Source organism: Semicossyphus pulcher, unplaced genomic scaffold, assembly GCF_022749685.1.
Source record: "Semicossyphus pulcher isolate SPU_LCO1_2020_fin unplaced genomic scaffold, fSemPul1.0.p SCAF_11, whole genome shotgun sequence".
Taxonomy (NCBI): domain Eukaryota; kingdom Metazoa; phylum Chordata; class Actinopteri; order Labriformes; family Labridae; genus Semicossyphus; species Semicossyphus pulcher.
The window spans coordinates 15,362,458-15,373,925 of record NW_027211615.1 but is presented as its reverse complement, the minus strand read 5'-3'; the positions used below and the strand labels follow the sequence as shown (position 1 = coordinate 15,373,925).

At 43.4% G+C, this 11,468-nt stretch overlaps 1 protein-coding gene across 1 annotated transcript in view; it reads left to right on the top strand.

The window, feature by feature from the left end:
* The window catches only part of nbas (NBAS subunit of NRZ tethering complex), a 185,129-nt gene that overhangs the window by 17,930 nt on the left and 155,731 nt on the right, over positions 1 to 11,468 (top strand). Inside the window, exons 10-15 of the mRNA XM_069657356.1 lie at positions 2,765 to 2,903; positions 2,993 to 3,058; positions 3,162 to 3,290; positions 3,654 to 3,717; positions 4,171 to 4,364; positions 6,035 to 6,310. Of these exons, the coding sequence (XP_069513457.1) occupies positions 2,765 to 2,903; positions 2,993 to 3,058; positions 3,162 to 3,290; positions 3,654 to 3,717; positions 4,171 to 4,364; positions 6,035 to 6,310 (868 nt within the window). The remainder of the gene's footprint in view (positions 1 to 2,764; positions 2,904 to 2,992; positions 3,059 to 3,161; positions 3,291 to 3,653; positions 3,718 to 4,170; positions 4,365 to 6,034; positions 6,311 to 11,468) is intronic.

Below are 11,468 nucleotides of genomic sequence, written 5' to 3'. Positions count from 1 at the left end.
TTTACAGTAAGTTTCCATTTAATACAAGATGAAATATGCTGCATAAATGTTAGTCGATGAATCTTGGGAAAGAGGTTAAAAAAGCAGAAGCAAAAAGAAGCTTCTGATGTAGACATTTTTGCACAGGCACAAAGAGATGTTACATTATGGAACGAGGCCAAGGGGCTCACTCAGGAAGAAATGAACCAATCACTTTAATGCAATACCTGCAGGAATCGACTGCAGCAGTCTGAAAACGTCCTTGGCCTCCCTCATCACGTAGCATTCAGAGGTTTTCGGTTAATTATGTCTGGCTCACACCCGTGACCTCACTGTTTTTCTCCACGCTCCCCCGCTCCGCACAAACCAGGTTTAGTTTGGCTGGGGAAGCTTGGTTTGGCAGCTTAATGGATTTTGGCAGCTACTGTCAAGTGTTTGCCAACTGATAGATGAGATGAAACTTTAATGATCTCTGTGTGAAAACTGGGTCAGCAACAGAGAGAATAAGAAAGAGAGAGAGGAAGGGTAAGGTGAGGAGCAGGGTATAAAAAAGTAACTTCGACAGCTGAACATGTGAAAATACGGTGGATCCGTAAAGATGTAACATGTTGAGGTTGGAGCAGACACTGTAGGAGTGTTTACCATGAGCGATGTGGTGAACAGATGGGGCTCAGATACTGAGAAATGTTTCCAGATGTGCAGCGGTGATCACAATTACAGACAGAGTTAATAGACTGCATGTAAAGACGTATAAGACATACACATGTCTCACAGAACTAAGTGTATCCACTCAAGAGTCTTTTTTCAAATGTTTGGATCCTAGGCTCTTTGCCGATTAAAATTATTGATCAAAAAATATAAATTAACTAATAAATTAGGATTTATTATTATCGATTAAGAAGCCAAGCAGTGTATAAAGAAGTTTCGATTAACTCAACATTACCAGCAGTAACATTAGATGTGCTTATACATTAATGCGTGACTTATTATGCTGCAGTAATTGTAGTCTGAAAACCTTAAAGTACTCATATGTGCACGCCTCCCTGCATGCACATTCAAACCTCTGCAGAAGATCCAGAACGCGGCAGCGCGACTGCTCTTCAATAAAATCCTGCGAGTACTCGACCAATCAGAAACGATTAGCACTGCAGGCCCCGCCCCGAATGTTCCTGGACCTTTGGAAACCCCGAGCAGGCACTTTTCAGGGGGTAAATCAATTACCCCGGAACTAAATTTAGACCCTGGTTCTTCAAAAGGTTCCTAGTTCTTGGGGAAAGTTCCTGCGGTTGAAAAGCACCTGAAAACGGCTCCTGCCTACCTGAACGCCCTCACCCAGGTCTACACTCCATCCCGCCCACTACGCTCTGCCAGTGAAAGGCGCCTGGTGCTCCCACCACAACAGGGCTCTAAGTCTCTAACTAGGCTCTTCTCCTCAGTACTCCCCCGGTGGTGGAATGAGCTACTGAACATTCGGTCCGCAGAGTCCATTTCCATCTTTAAGGGAGCCATATCTTTTGAATGGACATTCTTATGTTTTGCATGGGTTTCACATGTTGGGCTGTTTATCGTTCACAGTGAAAAAGTGAAAACGTGTTTTTCCAGAATGACATTTTTAAAAAGGTAGCCTCTGAAATGGGCCGTTCAGAACAGCTGCAGGTTTCTACGTAGAACCTTGCTTTCGCCGAAATCAACCAATCGTCATTTACGTCATTCAGCTCAGGCTGCCAACTTACCGTTCCGACACCTCCTGGGAACTGCTGGGTTGCTGCACTTGGGTCCGATTCTGGCTCGTACATATAAGGCAGAATAACTGATCCTTCAGCCGCCATGTTTTCTACAACTTTGGAGCGACAGTGCAGTGCGGCCACTCCCCCACGTGGAGGAGGTGTCTAACCTTTGAATGGCAAAACGGCTTGTTCGTTTCAGGAGGAAGGAGAGTCTCCAAAAAATAATTAAATTAAAATATGTTAACAATTTTTAAAATGAAACAAACTTTACCAATGTGATTCCTAAAAACGTTAGATTAGACGTTATTTAGCTAAAATATGTCCACTTTGAAAAAGCTAAAGACTCTTTCATGTGTCCGATCGCACTCGAAGCTGTTTGTTGGCACTTACTGACGTTGTTCCCTCCTGTCTTGATCGTTGCTTGTGTTGTATTAACTCTCAGATTGTAACATTTTTTTCTTATGTAGGAAACAAAAACGATTAAAAAATGTTGAATTTGCATTTTCTTTTGTTAATGTCATTAAACTCAGTTTTTTGACTGAAAAAGATTTCCAGTTTATTTAGTGGTAGTACTCAAGCATCTATTTTAATGAAACCTTATATTAGAGTATACAGTAAACTGGTCCATATAATACAGAAGCTACAATGTTGATAAAACAATAAGCCATTAGTTCACACACTCATTCTCATGGCTCTTCCTAACAGTCCAGCCTCTCTGCACTAGGGGGCAGTGTTGAGCTGAACAGCTCTGCTTCCTCCCCTCTGAGTTCCCGCCCGTCGTTGCATCTGTTCTGTTTCCCTGCAAAGAGAGAGACCCACTGATCACTGTGGTCATTGTGGTATTGTTTGTGTCTTATCTGTGCTTGGCCATTGATTCTAAAGCAGCCCTCTGACTCCCACCTCTTTGCTAAATGGCACTTCAGTAGTCTTAATGCTCGTTGATACCCTGGCTTGAACCCGGGCGGGAGGATGACCTCAAAGTGACCACCTTCATTTGCTGATTGATCCATCAGAGCATAATCAGGGAGGTAGAGACCATAAGTGTGTGTTTGTTTCAGACTGCTGTTGGTGGGAGGCTGCGAGTGTGGGGATGATTACACGTCCAAGGCCTCCTGCTGTGGGATTACAGCCTGGAGGACTCTGTCTGGCTCACCTCACTACAAGCAGGTCACCAGCTATGAAGATGACGTCAATCCAGTGAGGAAACCACACAAACACACACGTTAATACACAAATCATTCATGCCAAAATCTAACCGGCACATTGTTTTTCCATCTCTGTGTTAGAATCAGAAGAGAGGTTTCCTCAGGATGCCCAGCTTCAGGTTATTTTCCAGGCAGGGAGATGAAAAGGTAACGCAGCCCTCTCCTCTCCATTGTCCTCAGTTATAATTAAAAGCTTCATGGAGAAATCTGGCACTGGTTTCAAAACTAAATTATGTGTTCTGACGTCCAGGACGGCGTGTTCCGCATGAGCCTGAGCCCCGACGGCACCCTGCTGGCGGTCATCCACTTCTCCGGACGCCTGTCTCTCTGGGACGTCCCCTCCCTCAAACAGAGGGCCGCGTGGAGCCAGGACCAACAGGTACAGTACACCTCTAAGCTGCTTGTGCTTTTGTGGTGAGCATGCATGATTTAGCTAAGGCGGAATAAACCGTTGTGTGTGCTGGTAATATTTTGAACATTAGATGCTCGACTGGCTGTATTAATGTAATCTCTCTCTGGCCCACGTATGAGTGTGTGTGTGGAGAGAGAGGGAGAGATTGTGTGTGTGTGTGTAGGATGCCATTAGACAGTAAGTGTTATAGCTTAGGGAGAAGTTATATTTACCGTGTGTGTACGTTCTGCTTCTGTAAGTGTAAACAGGGTTAGCAGATTAATTTCCAACCCTCCCTCTCTTCTTCTTCTCTTCCTCCCATCCTCTTTGGTCCTTCGGTCCACCCCGCAGCCAGGATTTGAGGAGATCAACCCAGAGTGGAAGACGTCGCTGGAGAGGAGGAAGAAAATAAAAGGTAGTTTGGCCTGGAGGGCCGAAGAGAGCCGACTTTGTTGCTGACACAGCAGAGCACGCTGGATACAATTTAATGATCTTTGACATGTCTTATTCACTGAGTTATACAGTTATTTACACGTACAAGCATGCAGCGTATGCCGAGGCTAGCAAATATTTCCCTCCTTCACGGTGTCCGTGCTTGTGTAACTGCCTGTGTGTGTAGGTGTGTGTTCCTGTTGGTGGAGCTGTACAGTCTGTTTTTTGTTGACAGTTTTGGGCCAGTGGTGATGGCAGCTGTGACAGCTTGTGTAAGCAATAATCAGTGTGAGGCTTCATCTCATGCATGGCAAGTGATAGATATGCCCACATGTGTAAACATATCATAAGAAGGAACCTAAAAAGAGGGAAGGCGGGACTTATTAATTTAACATGATGTAAAATTGCCCTTACACTTCTCCCTTACCTGTCCCAGATAAGGAGCAGTACTATCCGCTTGAGGACGTGAGCTGGTGGAGCGACCTCGTGTTGATCCTGGCTCGCTGCTCCGGCTCCGTCACCGTCTCCTCCGTCAGGACGCTGCGCAACCTGCTGGGGAAATCCTGCGAGTGGTTCGAGCCGTCACCTCGAGTCACCGCGGCTCACGATGGGGGCTTCCTCAGCCTCGAGGTAAATGTCAACACGGTGTGTGTGTGTGTGTGGTTAAGTAAACAGAAGGTGGGAGTTTGTAAGTTATAGAATGATGTCTGAGGCCCATGTAAGCATCTTGCATTATAGATCCCGGCCTTCAGGGTTTTTAAAGGCGTATTATAGAATAGACAATTCATCCTTTTATCCGCTGTCTGAAGTGCCTCTTCAGTTCAGGGTCGCACAGGCCTGGAGCCCGGCCGAGCGTGCGCCGGGAGAGGAAAAGGGACGAGATCGGACAGTTCAAGAGTCTGTTATGGATGTGTCCGAACTTTTTTCCTTAATAATTGAAGGTTTTAAACTAAAAAGTGCTTCTGAATTTACTCTTTCTCATAAAAACTAACAGTAAATCCATCATTTTGCAGCACAAATGTGTGCATTGATTTTTGATACATCCTTTGTACTGCTGGCTGGTGTGATTCCCCAAAGGATATGTATTTATCTCACAAATGAAAAGCCCTATATCATCATAGTGTGCCCCTTGTGTAAATGCACGTGTACATGTTTGTGTGAGGATGAAATATGTATCCCAGCTTCTTTATCCCCCAACAAAACACACAATCTCCCGTCCCCCTCCTCTTTTATTTCAGCCCTTTGCATTCTTTTTTTTATCTGATTGCATAGAAAGAAAGAGAGGGAGAAAGAGAGGGATTTCTTTACCAGCCAGCTGCCAACTTTTTGGAAAGGTTTCATCAGCCTGCCTCGGCTCGGAGTGGGGGATGGGTGTGTGTGTGTGTAGCCGCATCTACAGCTGAGGGGTTTGCGCGTGTCGAAATGTGTCTCGAAATTACCTTGAACGCTGAGCTTGTTCTGCGCTTACGCCTCCGCAGATGCGCAATAACCTGACCCTGCGTGTTTATGATGATCGGTACATGTGCATCTTCCTGTTTGCAACGAGCCGGGGTCGTGCATTAGCGCAGCACTTTGAAAGCTCCCTCCTCCATTGATTAAGGCGCTTAACATTTTACAGGTGCTAAATGTTTCATAAACCCTGGCTGAGAGCAGAGCTCTGCTGGAGGGGGGCTAGCATTTTTCTCCAGTGAGCTTAAAACCCAGGGGGGGCATCATTACGGAATATGAGGACTGATGAAAAATGAAGAGAAAATATTCCTCCCACTGAGGCAATCACAAAAATAGAGAGGAGGGCAAGAAAAGTTGAGGAAAGTTGTTTGGACGGCTTAGATTTAGATGTTCTATCGAGCAGCTTGACCTTGCTGCTGTTAGACAGCCCGCTGATCCGGCACTGTGCCGTTAAAATTAAGTGTGTTTACCAGCTTAAGCACAGCTAGATGTAAAGTGCGCTGCATTCATTCCATGCTTCATTTCTCATTCATCACTTCCTGCTGGCAAAGAAATGTCCAAACTCAGCATCAGAGAGTCTTCCCAGGCACAGGCTGTAAATCTGACTCAATCATCAGGAATAGGTGTTCTTCTGTTTTTCCCTCTCCAACAGGACAGATGTACTTTTATGTATAAAGACAACTGTTGCTTTACGATCACTTTGAAGCCATATGCTAGCACTATGATAAAAGTCTTGTTTAAATCCCTTGTGTATTTGTTTTAACTCTTCTAAATAAATCCTCTAGTGCGACATAATATTCTATCCCCTTTTCCTCCATCCCGATCACATGCTCTATTTTTATCCTCTACAGTGCGAGGTGAAGCTGGCGCAGAAGCGTGGGCGCCTGGAGAGCAACCTGAGCGGCGGACCCGGCGAGGACGAGGAGGGCGATGACGGCGGAGACTCCGACTCAGACGAAGAGTCCTCGGCCAAAGCCCGCTACTTTGGCTACATCAAGCAGGGCCTGTACTACGTGACGGAGATGGAGCGGTTCGCCCCGCCGCGCAAACGCCCCCGCACCGTAATGAAGAACTACCGTCTGGTCAGCCTGAGGTCAACGACACCAGAGGAACTGTACCAGAGGAAGGTAGGAGCACGTAGCGACGTTTGACCGAACTCATGCGCTAAACTTCTGCATCTCATTTATAAGGGTTAAAGCTTTGATGCATCCAAAATGTGAAGCAAAGTACAGAGTGTTCCTCTTTTTCATGCCAGGGTCAGAACTAAACTCGCTAAGAGGGATAAAGGTAACTTTATCAGTGCCCCCTTTTTGATTTTAGAACACTCTCCACCGAGCCTGAATCCATTTTAATCACATTTGTTTCAAAGAGCACATTTTAAAAGTGCTGATTCAGATAAAGGGAGAATAATATCACCGCTGTGTGGCTGCAGTTTAACATTGACTATTTTATTGCACAGCTTTCTAACTATCCTCAGCACCACCAGGATGGAAGATCTGTAGAAAAAGCTCTGCAAAGTTCTGTTTATTGATGTCTGTAGTTTTATCTGTACTTTCTTTGAGCTGTCCTCTAATCACACCTCTATGGATAGCAGTTGGTAGGTTCTGCACTTGGTTGAAGACTTCACAATACCAACACCTTTACATGAATTGCAATGATATTTTGTCTCGACCCATTTTGGATGGACGCCATTAAGTTTGTGACCTGTGTTCATGCTCTCCACAAGATGAATTATAACCCCTTTGGGTCAATCAAATTCATTTTTATCTAAATACTTAACCAAAGTTATCATAAGACACGTTACAAAAAGAGCAGGTCTAGGAGAGAGACCCAACATGAATCCACCATGAGCAGTACTCAGCAACATTTGGCAACAGTGGCAGGAAAAAACTTCCTTTAAACAGACGGAAACCTCGAGCAGAACCAGACTCGTGTTGAACAGCCATCTGCCTCGACTTGATGGGCCGAAGAGTGGGATAGAGGGAGATGCAGGGTAGAGACAAACAAACAGAGCAACAGCAACATATGTTGTGATTGTAACAACAGTCACATCATATGTACAACAATAACAGATAATACAGACTTAGGGCCTCGTCAGACAGAGCCTGCAAAATGCGAGGCGCACCGCACTGCCTTTTCTGTTGAAGCCTACAGTTAAAAAAAGAGCAGCTCGCTGCATCTTTTTTTTCTACTGTTATTAAGGCAACAACAGAATCCTTGGCTGTCATTAACCTATATTGTAAACTAACAGAAGGCCCGCCTCTACATTCATCCAACTGGACAATGAGAAAAAACGACAATGACGTCGGGCGCTTTTCTGCTTTGAGATTTTTCAACTCGAGGCGCTCGGAGAGTTTCCTCAAAAACGCGAGACGGTCTGCAACACAAAAGCAGAAAGCGTCCCTCTCACTGAAAACAACTACAAAAAAGCCGCCCCAGCTGCTAAAACGTGTTCTGTCTGACCGGGCTCTAAGGATCACAATCAGCTCAGTTCAGTTCAACTTTATTGTCAGACTCGACGTCCATTAGTTAAAGAAACATACAACAAAACAAGGTACGATACATACAGAACTAGAAAAGGGGAAAAACTTATACCAATATTTCCACAGGGGCGACTCGAATGGTAAAACACAGAAAGTAGGATTAGATAGCAGCATGATAATGACATTCTTGGAGTCATTCAGGCGACATATAAATGTATACATTAGGTTTCTCAGCAGAGCATGGAAAGTGCAGACTGTGTTACAAAACATTTCACTAGCACTGCACCACCTAGGTTTTTTAAGTAGTATTCTCATATAGTCATTATATGCTACCTGAATTTTATGCAGGCTTGCATTTTTAAACTTCACATCACAAGGAAGCTGGAGACGGACAGTCAGACGACAGTGGTGCAGAACCAGCTAAAGGCGAAACGTTCAATTCTGATACTGAGATTTTGGTTTTCTTTGGGTCGTTTAGGGAAAGTCACAACACTTGTGACCTTGACCTGTTCTGATTAATAGATTTGCAGTATGACTGTTGTTGGTGGTTGTTGGTGAAGAAAAGGAGGATGTTCAACAGAATCCACACTTCATGCCACCTTCAATGTTTGTATTGTTTGAAAATGTTTAATGGGATGGTCTGAACTAAAATGACACATTATACCTCCCTAAGGGTTTTAAATGTGTTTCCACGTTTTATTTTTTGCACTTTAATTTGTAAAGATTTTCCTTAAATTAAAAACAACTAGTTTGAGATTTATATCCCATGTCCTTTTTTTCCCTACACAAGAGAGACCCCCCTCCCGTTGTTAAACAAGACTAGGTCAAAACCTATGTATGTGGCAGACCGCATCAGGTCAATGTGCGCTTTTGGGGGCAACACTGTAAGCGTGGCTTGTCGGTGACGGCTGCGGGACTTGTTCATTTTCATTTGAAATGCATGAAAACAGATCAGTCTTCACAATGCTGGCGTGACACGCGCGTATCTCGCGCGACTCACGCGCCGAGGCTCGCCTATTTTTACCGCGAGCTGCGCGCGGTTCTCGGTCAAAATACACGGTGAAAATGAATTGTGATGAGTCCTATTGATCTCTGACAGCAATATTAACATCTCTTCCTGTAGTAAAAGTCACAGGCATGGAGAGAAAAGTACGTCAACACTTCCGGTATGCTTTTTCAAAGTAAAAGCCCGATCAGGAATTCTGACTCCCCTCGTTTGTACACAGTGCTTTTCCGGGCCGTTGTTGTTGTTGTTGTTGTTGTTGTTTTTTTACTTTATTTGTACCCTCACTCACTCACTCACTCAGTCAGTCACATACAGACCCATGTGTAGGGCTGACCTCGACGGCCAGCCAAAAAAGTAACTAAGTAACTTTTACTTTAACTAAATTTCAGACTGCTTTTTACTTTTACTTGAGCTTAAGTAAAATTTCATCAAAGTAATAGTACTTTTACTTGAGTAGAATATTAGTACTTTTTCTACCTCTGAGAATAGCCAATAATAATGGTACAAATGTGTAATATTAGCAAGAACAGCAAAGTAATGATTAAGGGTGGGGCAAAATATCGATAAAGCAATATATCGCCGCCCTGACTCGTGCAATACAATAATCGATAGGCTGGCACCAAATATCCATATTTTAATTTACAAATATATGGCTCTCTGAACAGATTTCCCTGCGATTTTGAATCCCTATCTTGATCATCAATCAATCAATCAATAAATAAAGCAATCAATCAATCAAACAGACTTTATTTGTATAGCACTTTTCATACATTTAAAATGCAGCACAAAGTGCTTTAAATAGACAGAAAATAAGTAAAAACAAAATAAAAACAATCCACATCCACACCCCCCAATTCATACACAAGGCTGTATAAAAACATGTAACCAGAGAGCTCAATAAAAACAGGAACTGCTTCATGACTCCTCGCAGTGGCGCTTATGACATAAATGAGGGTAGTGTGAACAGAACTTAATTGCCCGAATTGGCCAATATCAATTATTGCCGATTCGCTGTATCGTGATATTATCGTTATCGTGGGCCATGTATTGATCGTATCGTGAGTTACCCTACAATTCCCACCCCTGTAATGATAAACGATTGATAATGACAATTGTAGAATTTGAAGTCAACAGATCTGTTATTACCATTAGCAACTATAATGACGATAATATAAGTATGAATGATAATATTAATTAAAGCAGTTGGAGTCAAGCAGCTTTAAGATTAACATTTTGAATAATGATAAATTGCAATTAGCAAATGTCAACATGATAATATTACACTGTGCTTAACAACAACCTCACAGAGCTGCTTGTAATTAGTCTTCTGGGTCTGAATGATTAGTTGGTTTGTTTGGTACCGGTGTGGAGAAGTATCACACACATCACAGTCACATTTCATAACATTTACATAATTACTCTGACCTGTCTACACAGGTACTTTTATTTGATAGTTCAGGTTGCTGTTGCAGCGTTTTAAAGCCAGTAGGAGTCTTCAGAATCGCATAGCATATCCATAAACAGGATTTAGTCATATTTCTGTTACTGTTATTCATTTTTGACACGCACAATGAAGAAATCATATATGCCTCAGCAGGAAAAGCTCTCGTCGATGTTTATGTTTGGATTTAAATGTTCCTTTAGCTCAGCAGTCTAAACAACAATACCGCAGCTGACATGCAGTCTCTCTGACTCACGCGTTGGTATGAATTCACTCTGGCAAAGAAATTGATATTACCCATTTAATATGCCACTGATACTCCATTTCTAATTATATCACGCCTTTTATAAGGCATTTATCACTGATACATGAGTCACATTAAGAGCAGCTGTCGATTGTCGTCAATGGTGGATATCACATTTACCATGAAATTCTTCATTTCTTTTCGCCACTTAATTTAGCAGCGACTGAAGGACGTTATATGAACCCGCGTGGTCATTGACTGAATTATAACAGCCTGATCTGCAAAATTGGTTTCTGACTAAATGAATCCTGCGCCAGCTCACTGAAGTGCTATTGTTTTGCTGGCTCGGCTCCAGAGTGCTGTTGAGGAGAAATGAAAAACCAAGCAAGATGTTCAGTCTGCTTTAAGGCTATTTCTCAGTCCCGGGGGTTTCTCTGAAATGCTAATTGCTGCATTAGAAATATGGCTGTTGTTGCTGCTCGCTACAAATTGCAGCAAAGACAACAACACGCTCTATCATAAAGCACAGTATCGGCTCTCAGCGGTCCCAAGTTTGAGCACGGTTCATCAGTCATTTTTATGACCCATCATCTACTTCCTTCTTCATCATTGTCATCATCATTAGATGCCATTAGTCATCTCCATCAGTCCGAACAGTGGAGACTTACAAAGTAATATATCATTATTATCTCCGTGTAACACTCGGTACCCGCGGCACTTACCCAGCTGCTGTGCTGCTCTCCTGTTTGAATAGTTTTTCTTCTTGTAGCACATGTAGGCGTGTGCGTGCGGAGGAGGAGGGGTGTGTGTCTGTGTTGTCTGCATGTGTTTGTATGTCTGTGTTCGCTTACGCATGCCTATTTGTGTGTGTGTGTTCAAAGCCTGCATATTGCTTCTGTATTATTGACATTTCCACACAATTGCACACTCACTAAAACGCGCGCACACACAGATGTCAGAGAGACCTGACCTCTCCTCTGAGATTGACCTCACTTGCGGTTTGTAGTCCAATTGACGGTGAAAAGGCCAGCACAAGTGATTCAGGGTTATTTCCTCAAGTCAGCCTCTTCATGTGTTGAGGAGTTTGATGATGTGTTCGGTAGCGTAACCC